General features: G+C 38.1%; 3 protein-coding genes across 4 annotated transcripts in view; 1 reads left to right on the top strand and 2 right to left on the bottom strand.

The window, feature by feature from the left end:
• LOC116308559 (uncharacterized) overlaps positions 1-13,970 on the top strand; it is a 52,469-nt gene extending 38,499 nt beyond the window's left edge. Inside the window, exons 20-28 of the mRNA XM_089024357.1 lie at positions 6,972-7,083; positions 8,500-8,726; positions 8,839-8,953; positions 10,675-10,898; positions 11,236-11,341; positions 11,457-11,692; positions 12,627-12,662; positions 13,051-13,153; positions 13,337-13,970. Of these exons, the coding sequence (XP_088880483.1) occupies positions 6,972-7,083; positions 8,500-8,726; positions 8,839-8,953; positions 10,675-10,898; positions 11,236-11,341; positions 11,457-11,692; positions 12,627-12,662; positions 13,051-13,153; positions 13,337-13,352 (1,175 nt within the window). The 3' untranslated portion in view covers positions 13,353-13,970. The remainder of the gene's footprint in view (positions 1-6,971; positions 7,084-8,499; positions 8,727-8,838; positions 8,954-10,674; positions 10,899-11,235; positions 11,342-11,456; positions 11,693-12,626; positions 12,663-13,050; positions 13,154-13,336) is intronic.
• On the bottom strand, positions 400-2,187 carry LOC148905208 (uncharacterized). The gene is made up of 3 exons (XM_089040925.1): positions 2,089-2,187; positions 1,625-1,782; positions 400-1,479 (listed from the first exon to the last, which is right to left on the bottom strand). The coding sequence occupies exons 1-3, from the start codon at positions 2,121-2,123 to the stop codon at positions 749-751; spliced, it is 924 nt and encodes a 307-aa protein (XP_088897051.1). The 5' UTR covers positions 2,124-2,187; the 3' UTR covers positions 400-748.
• A 2,572-nt stretch (positions 13,971-16,542) lies between the features above and the next one.
• Positions 16,543-23,653, bottom strand: LOC116299467 (extracellular matrix protein 3). Of its 2 annotated transcripts, XM_089040908.1 has the most exons (9): positions 23,430-23,653; positions 21,787-22,013; positions 21,560-21,674; positions 19,615-19,838; positions 19,172-19,277; positions 18,821-19,056; positions 17,851-17,886; positions 17,360-17,462; positions 16,543-17,176 (listed from the first exon to the last, which is right to left on the bottom strand). In XM_089040908.1, the coding sequence occupies exons 1-9, from the start codon at positions 23,519-23,521 to the stop codon at positions 17,161-17,163; spliced, it is 1,155 nt and encodes a 384-aa protein (XP_088897034.1). In that variant the 5' UTR covers positions 23,522-23,653; the 3' UTR covers positions 16,543-17,160. The 2 variants fall into 2 exon arrangements, with proteins under 2 accessions (XP_088897034.1, XP_088897035.1); XM_089040909.1 differs by lacking the exon at positions 16,543-17,176 and having other exon boundaries at positions 17,452-17,462; positions 17,851-17,917.
• Between the last annotated feature and the right edge of the window lie 369 nt (positions 23,654-24,022).

Below are 24,022 nucleotides of genomic sequence, written 5' to 3'. Positions count from 1 at the left end.
ATTTGAAATAAATTAATTGAATAAAATATATTGTAATAGTTGTTTTATGGCAATACTTATTAATAATATTTTTTACGTATTGCATAAATTATCCTTTTTTCAGTGTTATTTGAATTTACCTAAGAAATAACACAGATGATTGCATTATGTTATATAGTAAGTAAAATAAAAGGTATCAACTCTGTCTTTGCTCTCTTGAAAAAAATTTCTGTCAAATAGAATTCTCTCATGAAAATAAAGATCACTACTTACAAAGCAAAAAAAGTCACACCATTGTAAACAAGTAATAGCTAGCTGACATTGTATTTGGTAAAAAAACTCATGTTTTCGTTTAAGAGCAAAGTGATTGGTGTCCTTGTCAAAAGTTAAATAATTCACATCATGTAAGCTTTCAACATCTTTACATACAACTTTAATTTCAAGCAAACCAAAAGGACTCATAGCATTTTCAGTGGCTAGTTCCATGTCAAAGACCTTGCGATCAGGAGAACACCCTAACCATGGGCAAACAGGATGAATAACAAGACCACATGGATATAAGTTAACAGAACTGTTTTTTACTTTGGTTGCATAGTTATAGGCTGCATATGGTTCCATCTCAATTCCCTTCTTCATTGCTGCTGTTTGGACATGACGGGTTGGGTCTAGTTGCTTGCATAAAGACTTGAAGTTAGCTTGTCTTTTAGCTACTATGCCAAATTTACTGGCTGTTATTCTTTTCTTCCTTAAAGTGTGCCAAAGTTGACACTCACTTTGGTCTAGTTCTTTCTTCTAAATGAAAGGACATTTCCTCATCAACTCTTAAGGAGGTTAGTGTAGCTAATTGCTCAGCATTTAAACAGGAACTGAAATTATTGGTAAAAGAGGTGTTGCTGGTCAATGGTAAGGAAGGAAAATCAGTATTAGCATAATCATTAATGATATAGGAGGAAGTAAGCTTCTGTTGATAAGATAAAATGCAACCTATAGGAACTTTGCCAAATCTTGTAGAAATTGCAGGGAGGTTTGTATCAGACATGTCAGGTAAAAGGGTACATATGAGAGGTACAGGCTCTAGAGCTTTCAGGTTTTCTTTGTAAGTAGAGTCTAGCAGCAGGTATTGGGAGGCAGGGGAGTACAAAGAGCTCTTTATAGATTTAGTATAGTCCGCTCCTTCTCTAGTTTTCTTGACAACCACTTGATCAACACATTCTGGCGTGATCTTTTTTCCCCTAGGAATATTCCACCTTTGTGCTGACATAGTGCAGGTAAGTTCATCGGGCAATGCTGTTAGACCCAGCTGCTTGCAGTGTGCAATCAATAGTAAAAGTGCCAGGGTATGTTGACAGGCTCCTCCTGCACCAGCCACGCACGAACATTTCCCATATAAATTCTTGTTTTCCAGTAGGCACACAATAAATACTGAATGTGGCTTCTCTGATTTTTTCATCGAGCGAAAACATTTACTCTCTATCGTTGCCTCTTCTTGACTATAGCGAACTAAGAGAAAAAGTCAAATTTTAACAGAGTCCATTGAATATACAAGCACGACAAAGTACAGCCAGAGTTAACAACTAGTACAACAGCACAAGCATTGACCGTTTTTAAAGCTTTTTCGTACATTTTAATTCCCCAAAAAACTCACCTTTATAATCATGGAGATATCCTGTTTCGGCAAAAAATTTGTAGGCTTTTTTCAGACTCGTTGAACCTCCGCCAGTCTTTTTGGCAAATAACTCTACGTCGCCAAACGACAGTTCAGGCATCCTGGTAAGGTCAAGCGACCCTTTTTTCGCCGGCTCGCTAAAGAATTAGATCAATAACGATGAAATACGTCCTTGGAATGGAAATGTTTACTAACATTTCATGAGTCTGTGTATTGTTTTTAAAGTTTTCTAGGGGAAAACCCTTTAAAAGCAAGTCCCAGGTCAAAGACCACGAAAAAAAGTTGCGATAACAAACAGGAAGCGGCTTTGGATTTGGTGAAAAAATTAGCGTAAGAATTTTTCTTTCGGACCAATCGAAAAGTAAAATATGCTTGAAGACTCCATGGGTACCAATATTTGGTAGAAAAAAGCTAAAAAGTTACGTCTAAGTGGTTGTACTAACCTGTTTTTGTCGCCTTCCGGTGCGACGGCGGCCATCTTGATGTTTGTTTACATAGCGCGCGTTTGCCATCCAAGAAGTCACGTGATTTCTTAGTGCAAGTCGCCTATTGCCTTGAGCATACCTGGTCTAGCATTTCTTCTTTTGCAGTCGATACAATTTCCAACCAACTTTCGTACGGCGGAGTAACCTTTCACTATCCAATATTTCTATCTTAGCTCTGAGAGTACTTGAGTAGGACCACAGTGTCCAGCAATGTCGTGATAACTGCGTATCAGAAGTGTGGTTATGTGATGATTGCTTGGTAATATTATAGGATGCTTGTTATCGAACGGTAGTTGTGCTCTTTCCAATCGTCCTCCGACTCTGAGTACTTTCTCTTGTATCATCGGATTAAGCTTGCGTAGTGGACTAGTAGTGCTTAATGACTTGTTCCGGTGCTTCATGGTCGACCTTTCAGCTCTTTGACTGGTTTCTGTCTTAAGGACTGCATATTCATCAGCAAATGTCTTCTTTTGGACATGGATGACTATTTCTGTAGTTGCTTGCTTTATCTCTTGGACTGTTAATGGACCTGATGTAGGCTTTGTAGTGAATTTCCTTGACAGGTACTTGTGACACATGTATGCTTTGAAACGGAGAATCCACTCTACTGCCTTCTGTAGTCGATACCATGACGAGTACTGCTTTAGTAGCGATGTGACTTTGTCTTCATGCTGAGTTGTTACATTGACGCGAACGTCTTTCCTTACTTCTGGGTCTTCTGGAGACAGTTCGGTGATAACAGATGGTGATGCTGGCCACGTGCTCTCATCTGACCAAAGGAAGTCTGGACCTCTTAGCCAGTTCTGCAGGGTAGTAATGTCACAATCAGCGATACCGCGGGAGGCAATATCAGCAGGGTTGAGGTTAGTGTTAACGTATCGCCACTGAGACGGGTCAGAACTTTCTTGGATCTTAGCAACTCTGTTTGCAACGAACGTTTGGAAACGTCTTGATTGATTTCTCAGGTACTGCAGAACCGAGGTGGAATCCGTCCAGTATGTTGTACTGTCTACGTGATATTCTAGTTCTTGACTGATAACACTGTTCAACTTGATAGAGACTACAGCTGCAGACAGTTCGAGTCTGGGAATAGAAAGTGTTTTCATTGGTGCGACACGTGACTTTCCCATCGCGAAGGATAAATGAATCTTCCCCTTCACGTCGACGAGGCGTAGGTAAGACACTGCGCCGTACCCAACTTGGGACGCGTCGCTGAAATGGTGCAGTTGAACTTCTTTAACGTTGTCGAAGTCTGGTGGTTTAAAGCAGCGTCGAACACAACTCTCACCTTGTTAGGCTTCAAGGGATGTGTGACAGGATGATGTGGTAAATACCATGTGCGACTGTTGTTCTTATTAGTTAACTCTTGTTCTGTTAGGACTCTTGCGTGGTTGTCCCGTATGTAAGTGTTCATAGTTTCTTTGTATTTTTCTAGGAGACGTGAGTCGCCAATGAGGCGTTTCTTCAGTGTACGAAGTCGTCTTTCAGGGTACGCGCGGTTGTTTGGTAATTTCAGATTTGGATCCTTCCAGGGTATACCAAGTTGATAGTGTCCATTGACTATCTTAACAGATGACTCCATCATACCGAGTGCTTTCTTGTCGTCAAGGGACATGGTTGTAGTCGAATCCGCCGTAGGTTCGTTGAAATCAGCATTGAACATTCGTTCAACTCGTTGATGCAGTAGTTCATCATCTTTACGTAAGAAATTAACAGTCACCTTGTTATTGTCAGTTGTACCGAGTGGACCCATCAGAGTCCACCCTAGCGGTGTGCGAACCGCATAGGGTTGACCTTTTGTACCTCTTCTATACTCGAGAACCCAGTGTGCTTCGGGGTAGTCACTACCGATTAGGATTGTCACTTCTTTATCGTCGAGATGAGGCAGTTCTATTCCGCTAAGGTGTGGCCATGATGCGATGTCGTCAGTTGTTGGAATGTTGTGATTCGAAATGGACAAAATATCCACAGTCCATACTTTATCAAGATCGATAACTTCATCTGAGTCGGTTCCTTTAACGATCAGCCTCACCTCTCTTCCTTGACGGGTTGATGTTTGACCATTTACAGTTGTAATAGAGAAGTTTGTTGTATTACCATGTAATCCGAGTTTGTTAGCAATACTGTCCGAGCACAGCGTGACATCCGAGCCATTATCGAGCAATGCGTATGTATTTATCGGTATTGTACCATCATCATAACTTACAGTCACTGGAAGGGTGCGCAGACTAACTTTATGTCCTTTTGCAGCTGAAGTTGAGTCACAATTACCTGAGGCTCCGGCCCCACTTACTTGACTGGGTTGACTGGGCTGACTGGGGTTAGTCTGCACAACATGAGATGTAGGAACAGCTGCTGCTTGATTTTTGTCGGTTTCGTCCTTAGGAGCTGGATGTAAGAAGGTGTGATGTTTATTGCCACAGCCTGAAACTCTGCACGTATTTTCACTTCTACAGTTGTTAGCAACATGGTTACGTCCGAGACAATTATGACAAAGTCTTGCTTGCATAGTAAACTCCTTCTTTTGCTGAGATGTTTTATTCTTAAATTGTTCGCAGCGTGCTAGCCTGTGTGACTCTGCGCACAGTGGACACTTGCTTGTAGACTCTCTTTGAGCAGACACAGGATTAGACTCTTGTTGAGGCACTTTATCACTAAACGTGGTGAGCGTTGTAGCTTTGGCTGTTGGAGGTGGGAAATTTGATCTTCTTACAGTGGTGGTCCTTACACGTGACGAGTTACTCTCTGGACTAGAACCAACAATCATACCGTACATAGTATTAGCAAGAGTAGCTCGTTCATCAACAAACCTTGTCAAATGTTCAAATGTAGGTTCAGTTCCTTGTCTGATCAGAACTCCTGCTACCTCAGCCCATTTACCTTGCAAGCGTACAGGTAAGCGTTTAACTACTTTAACAAGATTATCAGAACTATTGATATCTGCTTCGAATCCCATACTTGATAGAGTTAATTGACAGTTTTGCATTTGTGAAGCAAGCTTAGTTAAGCTTGACGCATCTGAGTTCTTTATCTGTGGGCCATTGACCAGGCGATTAACATAGGCATGTGCAATCACATGTTTTTGGCCATATCTTGAGTGGAGGATTACTTTAGCCTTGCTATATGCTGACTCCTTGTCAGGAATAATAATACAGTTCTTGATGGCTTCACGAGCACGTCCTGTACATTGATGGATTAAATAAGTAAGCCTGGAATCTGCATCTGTTAATTGACGTTCGATGTTTATTTCGAAGTTCTTTATAAATGTCCAGTAATTAATAGGGCTACCATCGAATGTCAAAAGTTCCTTTCTAGGCATTTCAAATCCAATCCTTAGAGACGATGCCATGAGTGACATAGCTTCTTGTTGTTGTTTAAGTAAATGTTCAAAATTCTTTCTTTCAACTGGTTCACTAGCATTAGATTTATACGACTTGTCTCCAGCTAAACTGTCAGCACTTAGTGGTTGATTTCTTTCTAACTCAGTGGAGTATCCATGTTGTGAATGTTGATTAATATAGGGAGTAGATGTTTGTACTTTTGATTGAGGCGTCAAAGGTTTCATAGGCGATAATTTGAAGCATGATGGTTCAAGCTCGTTATCCTGATTTGGGCGATAAGATGAATTAAAATGTCCAATCTTGGTTTGATAAGAGTCGTCAAAGTCCTTTTTATAACGAATAAGAGCGGCATATTCATCGGAAAATTTCAGTTTTTCTTCGACATCGGCGTCAGATTGTAGTTTAATTAGAATGTCCTCGTAAGAATGCAAACAGTTATTGTAAGCAGTGTCCAATTTCTGTTTAAGGTTCACGACTTGATAATAATTAGCCGAATCGTTCATTACGTCGTTCAGTTCTCTGTAAATTCTATTAAGATGTCCTAAATGACCTGACTTGGACTTCTTTAGATGATAAATTTCGTCGACTTTATGCTGTTCCAAGGTGTCGGTCATCTACATCTTCGTCAGCTGTAGACATGATTTATTTGCACTTGAACACTATACTAGCGTATGATTAATCCTTGGAGACTCGATTGAAGAAGTAAGATGTGGTCATAAGCTTGTTCAAAGTTGATAAACAGAATTGACGAGCTGATTCGCAAACATGAACACCCAGACATCGGCGGCGGCGTGAGAATCCTTTGTCGTAAATTCGTAGCAGAACAAGTTTCAGAAACTTAAATGTAGGCACTAAAAACGTTGAAACGCCCACTGGGTTGTTGAAACTATTTCTGTATTTAACTTGAATCAGTAGAAGAACAATAAGAAGAATAAGTTCACGGTAAGGTAAGTTGGGTAATTTGATCGAATGAATCGAGTGAGTTGAGTGAGTCGAGTGAGGTTTCTAAACAAAAACAAACAGAATATTACAAACTAATATGAATATAAGGAAAATAATGCACTAGTTACATACCTGACGGTTAAAAGTCCTACATAAATCTATGATACAAAAAAATAAACGAAAAATACTACGGATGATCTTGCACGTGTAAAACAAAACTCGAAAGTCAAAAACTACCGCGCAGGCCTGGGTCTGATTTACTTTTTTTGGTAATTTATGTTAATTCGTTGTTACATTGATTCTCTTGCTTGAAGTTTCTCTAGAAAGATATAAAAGTTTAACGACTCATCTAACATGCGCAAACTTGTTTCTTATTTGCAGCAACTTGTCTAAAATGCAGCATTTCGTCTATCATAGCACGAGCAACTTTCAACTTTCAACAATTCGCGTAACTAGCAAGATGTCCCTTATTGGCCACCGTACCCTTTGCTATATATAAACAAAACTACTTGAAGTTAACTTGATTTTCATAACAATTTTACTGAACAATTTTTTAAGATACATTTTGCTTCACGAGAATGTCGGCTACAGTCTACGAAGAACACGATAAATTTGTCAACTTGACGATCAGAAGAACGGGAGCAATCACTGTGTCAAACGCGTCTGTCATGTGAGTATATAAATAGAACTCGAGTAGCTTAATTTTATTTCACATCGATTTAGCCTACAACAAAACCTACCGACTTGTTTTTTTACGCTGACAAAGAGTTCAAAGCCCCAAACTGCCATTAGACTTAAGTATATTTTTCCTAAACAGTGTTCTACATACATGTATATATGTATGAGTAGAACGTTGACTTTACACCGATCAGGTACAGGCGGATAGGTAGGTGTTTAGGTGTGTAGGTAGGTAGTAGGTAGGAGTGTTGGTGTTAGTGTTGGTGTTGGTGTTGGTGTTCATTACACAGAATTGCCCATCAACTCTGGTCATTTCCAAATGAGAGATATTATTTGAAGAATGGTGGAGCATTTAAAAAAATAAACACTGTAATATCTCAATACTATTAAAAAGATTTGAAAAAGAATTGGAAAAAACGATTAAAAATATCTTTAAAGCAAAATTCGCGTGCATTTTCCCCAAATTGGGTATCAGTCTCCGCTCGGACAGCTTCTCGAACCAGTACCAAAATATATGCTGAGTTCGTGAGCAAATACGTCCGTTTTAAAGCGAGATCTGGAGACGAAATTATGGATATTAAGCGATAAATTAAAGAGGCCAAGTTTCTATGGCTATACAAATCGCGGCAAAAGTATGATTTCTTATGTCAAAAAAAGCACTGGAAAGTCTTCATTTTGGACTGTTTTGCTTTATTGGGTCAAAGTTAAAACTCCTGAAAAATCGCTACTTGCTTTCAGCTTCAAATAGAGCTGGATTTTGGAAGCAATCAAGCAATTCAGTTAATTTGAATGATTTTCTTCACGACGAACAGCAGGACCCGAACAAACTGCAGGAATGATAAATTTCCATACATATAAACACTACGAAACCTGAAATCGACCCACAACAAATCGCATGTTGGCAAATTGAATCACCAAAATAAATGGTAAGCTTATATTGTGTGGTTGTCATTCTTTAATATTCCTATGTTACTTTTCTTGCATTGACTTTCAATTTTCACAATGCGCTAAAACTTTCAATATTATGACTTTGCCTTATAAATATAAATGGCCGTGAGAGGAAAATCGATATTCGGAAACTGGAATCTAGTAATTTGTTCTCTAATTTCCCGGATGTGTCACTCAATTCTGTGCGATGTTGGTGTTGGTGTGGGTGTCGGTGTCTGTGTGGGTGTGGGTGTTGGTGTTGGTGTTAGTGTAAGTAGGTAGGTAGGTAGGTTGGTACATAGGTAGGTAGGTGAAATGGTAAGTAGGTAGATAAGATGAGTAGGTAGGTAATGATAATAGGTAGGTAATAAATAACAATAATTTATAAAAAAAACTTAATATTACGTGAATGTTTATGTAATATTTGCACAATACTCCACAATACTTCTACTCGCTTGCTAATACTCCATTTTTACTATAGCGTTAACACTTCGCCACAAACCGCCATTACTCCAGATGACTACACAGAACCGATTCTTAACCACCGCTTCTTTGTTGGGGAGATTGAAAAAGATATCTCAGTAAATATAGTCAACGATAGACTTGTAGAAGATGATCAGACGTTCCAGCTTTCATTGACTGGTGTTGATGGAAGTACCTTGTTCTCGGACTGTAAGACTTCTAATGTAACTATTGTCAGCAATGACGGTAAGAGCCAAATGTATTGGTTAATTTGAACAATATGGATGAAGTTCGTGTCTGAGTGACTTAAAGCTTGCTGACGGATCGAATGATTGATCTTTGAATGCTTTCATTTCAGTGAACATATTCTGCAGAGATCGGAGAGGACATCAAAGGTTTTACGAGAACAGACAAGGTCCTGTACTCATGGAGTTCACGCGAGAAGGATCTCTGCAATACAACCACACAATGAGGTATGGCTTGCAACATCAAAAATATTCTAAGCAGATTTTCATGCTTAGGGACAGAAAATATCGTCACTTTCATCTACGCGTGAACCATATACTCTGTTGTATAAAGTCGATCTCGTTGGAAATGGACAAACGTTGACGTTTTAGCCGACAAACCTTTAAGTTTCAATAGAGAGTTAAAATGTCTAGATGTCTGTTGATGCGAACGACGGTAAATACAGATAGAACCATAAGAAAAGGAAAACAAAGGCGCGCGCGGAAAAAAAATGTTTTAGCGCTTTTTTGATCGATTTTTTTTACTCTTTTGCATTATGGATTAGAGCGCATGCAGTAAAACCATAAAATAAAAACAAAGTTGATACTGACAAAAAGTAGCTATTTAAAGTGACTAATAGTTACTAGAACTCAACCAGAACATTTATTAAACAAAAGACACAAATGGTCTCTTGTGTATTTATCTTTGTATGATCAATGTGCTGGTTGAGTGCTAGCAACTATTCATCACTAAATAGCTTCTATTTGTTAGTATCAACTTTGTTTTTAGTTCATGGTTTTACTGCACGCTCTCTACTCAACTTGACCTCAAAAACATCAAAATAATCAAAGTAGATTTTTCCCCCGATTTTATTTTCACCGTTCAATTGGGCTACCCAAACGGTTCAGGCAGTGGTAGATCAATCCTATCGACTTTTTTTCTTAATCCTGATCAAAATCGCCTTTAGATAGACAATATGTTGGGTTAGGTACCAGGGGAAGTAACGACTAAAGTTAGCTAAAGACGCCATTAATTTATAACATTTAATATCTTATTGATTGATGATTCTTGACTTCCGTGTTTGGCAAAATTAGGCTCTTTCCAGGTGTATAGGAAATATATTTAAGTTAGAATGTCATGCGATCAGCATAGTTTGGGTTCCCTGTGGCACGTGATCCCACGTCCGCGTCTTCGCGCGTGGAAGAAGACCTCATGGCGCCAGTTAAAAATCTTTTCTTACTTTTTTTTATCCATTTTTCATCAGAAGACGCCAGGATGTAAGTAAATTTATGTTGTAATTTCAAGAAACTTTTCTCGATGATGACTTGAAGTAATTATTTTCTAGGTTTTACCACACATTGTAAGATTCTTTAAATAAAGTTTTGCGCGTTGAAGGACAGTGCCGTCTGAACAGCTCTAAAGGAGTATAGTAGGACAGATTCACTGTCATTGACTGTTACTGACCTGCAAAAAATTGGAACTCCCTTATTCAAAAAGCACTTTTACTGGATTACTAGAGTTATCTACATTTCCCAGAAATTTCATGGGTAATTTACGACTTATTTGATGGTTTCGTCTTCTCAGCGATCACCCTTGTCGTATTTTGCCTTGCACCTGGCGACAAATTAGTGTTCTAACAATATGATCATATTCATATCAATACCATGAGTTCAAAGTAGTTGTAATGGATCCTTCTCAACATTATCTTGAATACGCGGAGGCTAACATGGAAATTTAGATACAAAGAAAACGCCACTAATTCCAAAGATTAAACTTTTTTGTGTGTGTTTCCATGTTAGCCTCGCATCGATGGTAATCTTGAGAAGGTTCCATTGTTTTTTCATCTTTATATTTAAAGAATAAATATTTCGTTTGTTTTTACAGACCCTTCAATTTAGCGAAAGTAGATTTAGAGACGGACGCTGGGAATTACCACGAAGAATGTTGACTGTGAATGTTTGTATTTCAGAATCCGTACGCTTAATGGCACCGCCCAATCTGGTGAAGACTACATTGCTATCGATAAAACCTTAACATTCGCACCCAACCAGTCCAGCATAAGAGAAAATGTGGTGTTGGTGAATGATAACGTCCTGGAACCTGACGAGACGTTTAGCTTGTCTGTGACGTCATCAGATGACAGGGTTAACATGATATGTCCTGGTACCGAATTTACTATTATCAATGATGACAGTAAGTATGAGCGCCTTGCATGAGTGGAAAGTTGAAATTTGTACCCAAAGAAGAAAGCTTAAACGTATCGCAGCTGCGAAACAATGCCGTGCCACTGGTTTTAAAATTTGTAATGAAACTCTTTTTCTATCTATCGAACAAAATGGACGCCATTTCTTAAATTTTAATTTGTTTTCTTCGTTTCTTCGGCAAAATCTGTATCACTGTAACACTGGTGAACGGTGGCACTTCTCCGAATCCATCCCCCTCTCTTTAGATCTGTCACTGGAATATCAAGAGAGATATCGGGAAACCCATCCGTGCGTTTTTATCTTTTCTTTCGTATCACTTTGTATAGCTTTTATCAGATGTACTAACCAAAGCATTGTGGTCAGCGAGGGTAACAAAACCGTCTATTTTACTTTGAAAAGAGAAGGTGTCTTGAACATAACTTCTCCTATCTGGTAAGACACTGATTACCGCTCATTTCTATCTGCACTTGAATGACTTCTACTTCTAAAGATTTGAAATACTTGTAAAACTTTAAAGACTCGTAAAGCTATATTTTTGGTGTAACAGGTTTAGTACAAAAGACGGCACAGCATTTGATAAATCAGACTACAAGCCACAAAACCAAGTCAACAGAACCTTCCTTCCAGGTCAAGTGTACATGACGTTAAGCGTCGATCTGGTTGACGACGAGTACAAAGAAAATAATGAAAATTTCTCAGTCATCATTGGATCTCATGACCACGACACGACTCTTACGTCAGGAGACAAATGTGAACTTATTACCATCCAGGATGATGAACCAAGTAAGAGCGATTCTGTGATAAGCAAAGTGTTATTCATCTAGACTATTCACCCACCCATCCATCTATGGCTATCTACCAATCTGCTACGTATCCATCTTACCATCTATCTACCCATCCATCCATTACCTTTCCACCCATTTATACATTCATCCACCCATTTATCCAGCCATCCAGCCATCAATGCACTCAGTCAACCACCGACGCATTTATGCCTATTGATTTACCCAACAATCCATCAATCTCATCAATGAACCATCCGTTCACCCACTCACATGTATAAACCTCTACATATATCCTTCCATTCATCCTTCCATTTACCAAACTTCCAACCCACCCACCGATTCATCCTTCCATTCATCTACCCATCAATTCATAGCTCCGACTCAGACAATAGTGAACAAATCAACATTGCAGCAGTTTTTTCAATGTAATCAAGATCTTGTCCCACAAATAACTACAGATTATCCATTTTATAGAGTACTACAAGGATTACGAGGCAGTTTTCTATTGTTTTCACAGGACAGAAACTATTGCCTATTGAAATATTCAATTTTGAGCCCTCAGAGTTTTAAATTTTGAGCTATTCTAGATAATCTGTTAATCTTGTGGGACGTAGCAACGGTAAGTATGGGCAGTCGGAACCATGAATGCACTCAATCAACCACCAACACACCAATCAACACATGTATTCACCGAACCATCGATCCAATTCATCAAACCATCCATCTATCCACCTATCTCTCCTTGACTAATGATTAATAAACTATATTTTAGATCGTGGGTTCGAATCCCAGCGAGGTCGGAAATTAATTTTTCCGAATTTAATTCCAAGGGCTTTCGCCCGGAATAACCTCGTTCCCAAGCACTACAACTTACTTATATTATCTTCTACTATTTCATTAGTGCCACGCGGTCCACATACTCTATATTTTAGATCTTACTGAGGGAATGACAAAGCAACAAGCAGAAGGTAATGAAATATTATATTTCAATATGTCAAAGATTAAAGACGACAAATATGACATTGCCTAAATTATTTCCAGATGAGTTGGTCTACAGAATGAACTTGAGGTCAACCAATCAAAACTGAGAATTTAACATTTTCCTTGATTTTGCCAAGAGAACCCATGAAATACGAATTCTTCACTTTTTGAATTTATCCTAAACGCAAGTCGAACTCATAGCGGATTTCCTTTTCAATCCACAAAGAAATCTACATTATCTATATCCCTGCTCAGAAAATGCTAACGAAAAAAAAGTTGACCCATAATTCGTTTAGGGGAACGATGTCAACTCAGCAGGTCTCGAGACAGTACTTTTTTTATGAAGACTTCTTTAATTCGTTTTTTTTTTTTCAGCACTCCTCGCAAGACAGCGCAATCTCGAAATAATTATTGGAGTGGGCTTGGCAGTCATGGCTTTGGTTGTTCTAATAATGCTCATAATTTTCTTTTTCTTGTGGTAAGCACAAAAATCAACTTTATATCTATAAACAGCGTCTTGGGAAAATTCTGCAAACAAAATGAATATCTATATATTATCGATATATCGGGGATATTATGGGTAATTTTCAACTGGTTGAAAATCGCTGCAGGTATTTAAAGAAGTTGATCGTTTCTTTTTTTATTATTTTCTTCTTTGCAGCGTACGTGTGGCATGATCAAGTAGTTAAGAAACACTGAAAAGTGGAATCTATTGACTCAATGTATTCATGCACATCACCACACGTTCTCGGAATCTTCAGGGAATCGAAGACACCATGAAACAACCAATCACTACCCACTATATTGCTTATGGCACATCACGACACGATACCTTTAAGGAAATGAAGACACCATATAAACAACCAATCACTATCCACTATATTGCTTATGGCACATCACGACACGATACCTTCAAGAAAATGAAGACATCATATAAACAACCAATCACTACCCACTATATTGTTTATTGCACATCACATCAACACACTGTCGCGGTACATCCATGAAAATAGTCCCTTTCCCTGTGTGATCTTGAAAGGTAGCCGTGCCTTTGCATCGAAGCGAGACGAACGGTGAGCTTGCAATGATAGAGACCTTTTTTAACACATTGTTTTAACACCTTTCGTCTTACTTCCATGCAAAGGCGCGGCTACCTTTCAAGACGGCGCAGGCAACTGTGGTAATCGTTTGACCACCATTGGTGGGTCGTTGGCATTTAAGGACTTTTTTATAAATTGTCTCAGAAGTCTTAATATTGAGAATCTTAATTGTTTGAAATAAATGCTGGTCCTAGATTTTCAAACTCTAGTTATTTACAAGCTAAAAGTTAAAGTACCCCTAAATCAATATTTTCAGTTTATTGAACGGAGTGAATAGATGAGTGAATGGTAAAATATTTGATATGACTCGAGTGATGCATCTTGGATGCAGCTCTCGGAACCGATAAGCCGTCCATGAGGGGGATAAAGGTCACGGTTCCAGTCTTTCCTCGGCTAGATACATAGATTGTTAAATATATTCTGATTGACAAGCCTAGCACGAAAAATAACCCAAGGTAAAGCATTCCATGCTTTTTTAATATCGAAAGAAGGGCCAAGAACGCAATGGGAAGCTATCAGCATCGGCGCCCAAAGACTCGCGAAGATAAATACGAGAAGTAAACATGTTTTTAAGAATCCGCGCTTTTGATAGTGTTACCCTGGTTCGATTGAACTCGTGTGCTGCTTTTTTTTAAAAAAATTTACTTTATATTCAGTTAACGGCAGACCAATTTCATTAACGAGAATCGCTATTTGACCTGCACTTTCAACCTCTGGACAAAGATCTAAACAAAGGTAACGAAAAACCGCCCCCAAACGCCTGCTAAGCAAGCTATCAACACGATAGTATCATGTTCTTTGCCACGGCGCTTTATGATCCACAACTGATAGTGCTCTTCCACTTCTTAATATATTAGAAATTCTCACCCTTCAAAATATCTATAAAGTACCTATTCTTACATTCACTCACGACTGGTATAAAAAAAATCCCCAAGTGTATTTGATGTTTTGTTTTCAATATGCAAACAATGTACATTCCTATAACACTAGACATGCATCAAAACAAAATTTACACAAACCAAAAGTTAAAATAAATACTGGAAAGAAAACAGTTCGTTTTATGGTAACAGAATTCTGGAAAGAAATTCCTAATCATTTAAAAAACCTTTAAGCATTTATTAATAAAAAGTTGAGAAACCATGAGACTCGCCCCATGTAAGGGAATCCGGACTTATGGTGGATTCCGGATTCCAAGCGCTGGATTCCGGATTCCGAAAGCCTGGATTACAGATTCCAAGGTTCTGGATTCCGGATTCCAAAACTTTTGTATTGCGGATTCCGGATTCCATATCGTTAATTTTCAGATACTTTCTCTGAAAATTATATTTGATGTACTTGCCAGTATAAGTAGAATTAAAAAATTAAACGAGGCTTACCTGTAAGGTGAAGTTTGATTGGGATTCTACCTCCTCATTCTTGCATAGAGAGATCACGTGAGATAGCGCATGCGTAGTGAAGTTCATCCTTTAAAGCGGGCCCATGTTATCCCAAGAAATGGGTGGGTATACACCAGACAATGGGGTGGGCACGTGATCTCTCTATGCAAGAATGAGGAGGTAGAATCCCAATCAAACTTCACCTTACAGGTAAGCCTCGTTTAATTTTTTAATTCTACTTATACTGGCAAGTACATCAAATATAATTTTCAGAGAAAGTATCTGAAAATTAACGATATGGAATCCGGAATCCGCAATACAAAAGTTTTGGAATCCGGAATCCAGAACCTTGGAATCTGTAATCCAGGCTTTCGGAATCCGGAATCCAGCGCTTGGAATCCGGAATCCACCATAAGTCCGGATTCCCTTACATGGGGCGAGTCTCATGGTTTCTCAACTTTTTATTAATAAATGCTTAAAGGTTTTTTAAATGATTAGGAATTTCTTTCCAGAATTCTGTTACCATAAAACGAACTGTTTTCTTTCCAGTATTTATTTTAACTTTTGGTTTGTGTAAATTTTGTTTTGATGCATGTCTAGTGTTATAGGAATGTACATTGTTTGCATATTGAAAACAAAACATCAAATACACTTGGGGATTTTTTTTATACCAGTCGTGAGTGAATGTAAGAATAGGTACTTTATAGATATTTTGAAGGGTGAGAATTTCTAATATATTAAGAAGTGGAAGAGCACTATCAGTTGTGGATCATAAAGCGCCGTGGCAAAGAACATGATACTATCGTGTTGATAGCTTGCTTAGCAGGCGTTTGGGGGCGGTTTTTCGTTACCTTTGTTTAGATCTTTGTCCAGAGGTTGAAAGTGCAGGTCAAATAGCGATTCTCGTTAATGAAATTGGTCTGCCGTTAACTGAATATAAAGTAAATTTTTTTAAAAAAAAGCAGCACACGAGTTCAATCGAACCAGGGTAACACTATCAAAAGCGCGGATTCTTAAAAACATGTTTACTTCTCGTATTTATCTTCGCGAGTCTTTGGGCGCCGATGCTGATAGCTTCCCATTGCGTTCTTGGCCCTTCTTTCGATATTAAAAAAGCATGGAATGCTTTACCTTGGGTTATTTTTCGTGCTAGGCTTGTCAATCAGAATATATTTAACAATCTATGTATCTAGCCGAGGAAAGACTGGAACCGTGACCTTTATCCCCCTCATGGACGGCTTATCGGTTCCGAGAGCTGCATCCAAGATGCATCACTCGAGTCATATCAAATATTTTACCATTCACTCATCTATTCACTCCGTTCAATAAACTGAAAATATTGATTTAGGGGTACTTTAACTTTTAGCTTGTAAATAACTAGAGTTTGAAAATCTAGGACCAGCATTTATTTCAAACAATTAAGATTCTCAATATTAAGACTTCTGAGACAATTTATAAAAAAGTCCTTAAATGCCAACGACCCACCAATGGTGGTCAAACGATTACCACAGTTGCCTGCGCCGTCTTGAAAGGTAGCCGCGCCTTTGCATGGAAGTAAGACGAAAGGTGTTAAAACAATGTGTTAAAAAAGGTCTCTATCATTGCAAGCTCACCGTTCGTCTCGCTTCGATGCAAAGGCACGGCTACCTTTCAAGATCACACAGGGAAAGGGACTATTTTCATGGATGTACCGCGACAGTGTGTTGATGTGATGTGCAATAAACAATATAGTGGGTAGTGATTGGTTGTTTATATGATGTCTTCATTTTCTTGAAGGTATCGTGTCGTGATGTGCCATAAGCAATATAGTGGATAGTGATTGGTTGTTTATATGGTGTCTTCATTTCCTTAAAGGTATCGTGTCGTGATGTGCCATAAGCAATATAGTGGGTAGTGATTGGTTGTTTCATGGTGTCTTCGATTCCCTGAAGATTCCGAGAACGTGTGGTGATGTGCATGAATACATTGAGTCAATAGATTCCACTTTTCAGTGTTTCTTAACTACTTGATCATGCCACACGTACGCTGCAAAGAAGAAAATAATAAAAAAAGAAACGATCAACTTCTTTAAATACCTGCAGCGATTTTCAACCAGTTGAAAATTACCCATAATATCCCCGATATATCGATAATATATAGATATTCATTTTGTTTGCAGAATTTTCCCAAGACGCTGTTTATAGATATAAAGTTGATTTTTGTGCTTACCACAAGAAAAAGAAAATTATGAGCATTATTAGAACAACCAAAGCCATGACTGCCAAGCCCACTCCAATAATTATTTCGAGATTGCGCTGTCTTGCGAGGAGTGCTGAAAAAAAAAAAACGAATTAAAGAAGTCTTCATAAAAAAAGTACTGTCTCGAGACCTGCTGAGTTGACATCGTTCCCCTAAACGAATTATGGGTCAACTTTTTTTTCGTTAGCATTTTCTGAGCAGGGATATAGATAATGTAGATTTCTTTGTGGATTGAAAAGGAAATCCGCTATGAGTTCGACTTGCGTTTAGGATAAATTCAAAAAGTGAAGAATTCGTATTTCATGGGTTCTCTTGGCAAAATCAAGGAAAATGTTAAATTCTCAGTTTTGATTGGTTGACCTCAAGTTCATTCTGTAGACCAACTCATCTGGAAATAATTTAGGCAATGTCATATTTGTCGTCTTTAATCTTTGACATATTGAAATATAATATTTCATTACCTTCTGCTTGTTGCTTTGTCATTCCCTCAGTAAGATCTAAAATATAGAGTATGTGGACCGCGTGGCACTAATGAAATAGTAGAAGATAATATAGGTAAGTTGTAGTGCTTGGGAACGAGGTTATTCCGGGCGAAAGCCCTTGGAATTAAATTCGGAAAAATTAATTTCCGACCTCGCTGGGATTCGAACCCACGATCTAAAATATAGTTTATTAATCATTAGTCAAGGAGAGATAGGTGGATAGATGGATGGTTTGATGAATTGGATCGATGGTTCGGTGAATACATGTGTTGATTGGTGTGTTGGTGGTTGATTGAGTGCATTCATGGTTCCGACTGCCCATACTTACCGTTGCTACGTCCCACAAGATTAACAGATTATCTAGAATAGCTCAAAATTTAAAACTCTGAGGGCTCAAAATTGAATATTTCAATAGGCAATAGTTTCTGTCCTGTGAAAACAATAGAAAACTGCCTCGTAATCCTTGTAGTACTCTATAAAATGGATAATCTGTAGTTATTTGTGGGACAAGATCTTGATTACATTGAAAAAACTGCTGCAATGTTGATTTGTTCACTATTGTCTGAGTCGGAGCTATGAATTGATGGGTAGATGAATGGAAGGATGAATCGGTGGGTGGGTTGGAAGTTTGGTAAATGGAAGGATGAATGGAAGGATATATGTAGAGGTTTATACATGTGAGTGGGTGAACGGATGGTTCATTGATGAGATTGATGGATTGTTGGGTAAATCAATAGGCATAAATGCGTCGGTGGTTGACTGAGTGCATTGATGGCTGGATGGCTGGATAAATGGGTGGATGAATGTATAAATGGGTGGAAAGGTAATGGATGGATGGGTAGATAGATGGTAAGATGGATACGTAGCAGATTGGTAGATAGCCATAGATGGATGGGTGGGTGAATAGTCTAGATGAATAACACTTTGCTTATCACAGAATCGCTCTTACTTGGTTCATCATCCTGGATGGTAATAAGTTCACATTTGTCTCCTGACGTAAGAGTCGTGTCGTGGTCATGAGATCCAATGATGACTGAGAAATTTTCATTATTTTCTTTGTACTCGTCGTCAACCAGATCGACGCTTAACGTCATGTACACTTGACCTGGAAGGAAGGTTCTGTTGACTTGGTTTTGTGGCTTGTAGTCTGATTTATCAAATGCTGTGCCGTCTTTTGTACTAAACCTGTTACACCAAAAATATAGCTTTACGAGTCTTTAAAGTTTTACAAGTATTTCAAATCTTTAGAAGTAGAAGTCATTCAAGTGCAGATAGAAATGAGCGGTAATCAGTGTCTTACCAGATAGGAGAAGTTATGTTCAAGACACCTTCTCTTTTCAAAGTAAAATAGACGGTTTTGTTACCCTCGCTGACCACAATGCTTTGGTTAGTACATCTGATAAAAGCTATACAAAGTGATACGAAAGAAAAGATAAAAACGCACGGATGGGTTTCCCGATATCTCTCTTGATATTCCAGTGACAGATCTAAAGAGAGGGGGATGGATTCGGAGAAGTGCCACCGTTCACCAGTGTTACAGTGATACAGATTTTGCCGAAGAAACGAAGAAAACAAATTAAAATTTAAGAAATGGCGTCCATTTTGTTCGATAGATAGAAAAAGAGTTTCATTACAAATTTTAAAACCAGTGGCACGGCATTGTTTCGCAGCTGCGATACGTTTAAGCTTTCTTCTTTGGGTACAAATTTCAACTTTCCACTCATGCAAGGCGCTCATACTTACTGTCATCATTGATAATAGTAAATTCGGTACCAGGACATATCATGTTAACCCTGTCATCTGATGACGTCACAGACAAGCTAAACGTCTCGTCAGGTTCCAGGACGTTATCATTCACCAACACCACATTTTCTCTTATGCTGGACTGGTTGGGTGCGAATGTTAAGGTTTTATCGATAGCAATGTAGTCTTCACCAGATTGGGCGGTGCCATTAAGCGTACGGATTCTGAAATACAAACATTCACAGTCAACATTCTTCGTGGTAATTCCCAGCGTCCGTCTCTAAATCTACTTTCGCTAAATTGAAGGGTCTGTAAAAACAAACGAAATATTTATTCTTTAAATATAAAGATGAAAAAACAATGGAACCTTCTCAAGATTACCATCGATGCGAGGCTAACATGGAAACACACACAAAAAAGTTTAATCTTTGGAATTAGTGGCGTTTTCTTTGTATCTAAATTTCCATGTTAGCCTCCGCGTATTCAAGATAATGTTGAGAAGGATCCATTACAACTACTTTGAACTCATGGTATTGATATGAATATGATCATATTGTTAGAACACTAATTTGTCGCCAGGTGCAAGGCAAAATACGACAAGGGTGATCGCTGAGAAGACGAAACCATCAAATAAGTCGTAAATTACCCATGAAATTTCTGGGAAATGTAGATAACTCTAGTAATCCAGTAAAAGTGCTTTTTGAATAAGGGAGTTCCAATTTTTTGCAGGTCAGTAACAGTCAATGACAGTGAATCTGTCCTACTATACTCCTTTAGAGCTGTTCAGACGGCACTGTCCTTCAACGCGCAAAACTTTATTTAAAGAATCTTACAATGTGTGGTAAAACCTAGAAAATAATTACTTCAAGTCATCATCGAGAAAAGTTTCTTGAAATTACAACATAAATTTACTTACATCCTGGCGTCTTCTGATGAAAAATGGATAAAAAAAAGTAAGAAAAGATTTTTAACTGGCGCCATGAGGTCTTCTTCCACGCGCGAAGACGCGGACGTGGGATCACGTGCCACAGGGAACCCAAACTATGCTGATCGCATGACATTCTAACTTAAATATATTTCCTATACACCTGGAAAGAGCCTAATTTTGCCAAACACGGAAGTCAAGAATCATCAATCAATAAGATATTAAATGTTATAAATTAATGGCGTCTTTAGCTAACTTTAGTCGTTACTTCCCCTGGTACCTAACCCAACATATTGTCTATCTAAAGGCGATTTTGATCAGGATTAAGAAAAAAAGTCGATAGGATTGATCTACCACTGCCTGAACCGTTTGGGTAGCCCAATTGAACGGTGAAAATAAAATCGGGGGAAAAATCTACTTTGATTATTTTGATGTTTTTGAGGTCAAGTTGAGTAGAGAGCGTGCAGTAAAACCATGAACTAAAAACAAAGTTGATACTAACAAATAGAAGCTATTTAGTGATGAATAGTTGCTAGCACTCAACCAGCACATTGATCATACAAAGATAAATACACAAGAGACCATTTGTGTCTTTTGTTTAATAAATGTTCTGGTTGAGTTCTAGTAACTATTAGTCACTTTAAATAGCTACTTTTTGTCAGTATCAACTTTGTTTTTATTTTATGGTTTTACTGCATGCGCTCTAATCCATAATGCAAAAGAGTAAAAAAAATCGATCAAAAAAGCGCTAAAACATTTTTTTTCCGCGCGCGCCTTTGTTTTCCTTTTCTTATGGTTCTATCTGTATTTACCGTCGTTCGCATCAACAGACATCTAGACATTTTAACTCTCTATTGAAACTTAAAGGTTTGTCGGCTAAAACGTCAACGTTTGTCCATTTCCAACGAGATCGACTTTATACAACAGAGTATATGGTTCACGCGTAGATGAAAGTGACGATATTTTCTGTCCCTAAGCATGAAAATCTGCTTAGAATATTTTTGATGTTGCAAGCCATACCTCATTGTGTGGTTGTATTGCAGAGATCCTTCTCGCGTGAACTCCATGAGTACAGGACCTTGTCTGTTCTCGTAAAACCTTTGATGTCCTCTCCGATCTCTGCAGAATATGTTCACTGAAATGAAAGCATTCAAAGATCAATCATTCGATCCGTCAGCAAGCTTTAAGTCACTCAGACACGAACTTCATCCATATTGTTCAAATTAACCAATACATTTGGCTCTTACCGTCATTGCTGACAATAGTTACATTAGAAGTCTTACAGTCCGAGAACAAGGTACTTCCATCAACACCAGTCAATGAAAGCTGGAACGTCTGATCATCTTCTACAAGTCTATCGTTGACTATATTTACTGAGATATCTTTTTCAATCTCCCCAACAAAGAAGCGGTGGTTAAGAATCGGTTCTGTGTAGTCATCTGGAGTAATGGCGGTTTGTGGCGAAGTGTTAACGCTATAGTAAAAATGGAGTATTAGCAAGCGAGTAGAAGTATTGTGGAGTATTGTGCAAATATTACATAAACATTCACGTAATATTAAGTTTTTTTTATAAATTATTGTTATTTATTACCTACCTATTATCATTACCTACCTACTCATCTTATCTACCTACTTACCATTTCACCTACCTACCTATGTACCAACCTACCTACCTACCTACTTACACTAACACCAACACCAACACCCACACCCACACAGACACCGACACCCACACCAACACCAACATCGCACAGAATTGAGTGACACATCCGGGAAATTAGAGAACAAATTACTAGATTCCAGTTTCCGAATATCGATTTTCCTCTCACGGCCATTTATATTTATAAGGCAAAGTCATAATATTGAAAGTTTTAGCGCATTGTGAAAATTGAAAGTCAATGCAAGAAAAGTAACATAGGAATATTAAAGAATGACAACCACACAATATAAGCTTACCATTTATTTTGGTGATTCAATTTGCCAACATGCGATTTGTTGTGGGTCGATTTCAGGTTTCGTAGTGTTTATATGTATGGAAATTTATCATTCCTGCAGTTTGTTCGGGTCCTGCTGTTCGTCGTGAAGAAAATCATTCAAATTAACTGAATTGCTTGATTGCTTCCAAAATCCAGCTCTATTTGAAGCTGAAAGCAAGTAGCGATTTTTCAGGAGTTTTAACTTTGACCCAATAAAGCAAAACAGTCCAAAATGAAGACTTTCCAGTGCTTTTTTTGACATAAGAAATCATACTTTTGCCGCGATTTGTATAGCCATAGAAACTTGGCCTCTTTAATTTATCGCTTAATATCCATAATTTCGTCTCCAGATCTCGCTTTAAAACGGACGTATTTGCTCACGAACTCAGCATATATTTTGGTACTGGTTCGAGAAGCTGTCCGAGCGGAGACTGATACCCAATTTGGGGAAAATGCACGCGAATTTTGCTTTAAAGATATTTTTAATCGTTTTTTCCAATTCTTTTTCAAATCTTTTTAATAGTATTGAGATATTACAGTGTTTATTTTTTTAAATGCTCCACCATTCTTCAAATAATATCTCTCATTTGGAAATGACCAGAGTTGATGGGCAATTCTGTGTAATGAACACCAACACCAACACCAACACTAACACCAACACTCCTACCTACTACCTACCTACACACCTAAACACCTACCTATCCGCCTGTACCTGATCGGTGTAAAGTCAACGTTCTACTCATACATATATACATGTATGTAGAACACTGTTTAGGAAAAATATACTTAAGTCTAATGGCAGTTTGGGGCTTTGAACTCTTTGTCAGCGTAAAAAAACAAGTCGGTAGGTTTTGTTGTAGGCTAAATCGATGTGAAATAAAATTAAGCTACTCGAGTTCTATTTATATACTCACATGACAGACGCGTTTGACACAGTGATTGCTCCCGTTCTTCTGATCGTCAAGTTGACAAATTTATCGTGTTCTTCGTAGACTGTAGCCGACATTCTCGTGAAGCAAAATGTATCTTAAAAAATTGTTCAGTAAAATTGTTATGAAAATCAAGTTAACTTCAAGTAGTTTTGTTTATATATAGCAAAGGGTACGGTGGCCAATAAGGGACATCTTGCTAGTTACGCGAATTGTTGAAAGTTGAAAGTTGCTCGTGCTATGATAGACGAAATGCTGCATTTTAGACAAGTTGCTGCAAATAAGAAACAAGTTTGCGCATGTTAGATGAGTCGTTAAACTTTTATATCTTTCTAGAGAAACTTCAAGCAAGAGAATCAATGTAACAACGAATTAACATAAATTACCAAAAAAAGTAAATCAGACCCAGGCCTGCGCGGTAGTTTTTGACTTTCGAGTTTTGTTTTACACGTGCAAGATCATCCGTAGTATTTTTCGTTTATTTTTTTGTATCATAGATTTATGTAGGACTTTTAACCGTCAGGTATGTAACTAGTGCATTATTTTCCTTATATTCATATTAGTTTGTAATATTCTGT

The sequence above is a fragment of the Actinia tenebrosa genome, unplaced genomic scaffold, assembly GCF_029948245.1.
Source record: "Actinia tenebrosa isolate PJP-AT-01 unplaced genomic scaffold, QUT_ActTen_1.0 PGA_scaffold8__29_contigs__length_14323225, whole genome shotgun sequence".
NCBI classification, from domain to species: Eukaryota; Metazoa; Cnidaria; class Anthozoa; order Actiniaria; family Actiniidae; genus Actinia; species Actinia tenebrosa.
Note: the sequence above shows the minus strand (reverse complement) of the source record. Positions and strands in the feature narration are given on the sequence as shown.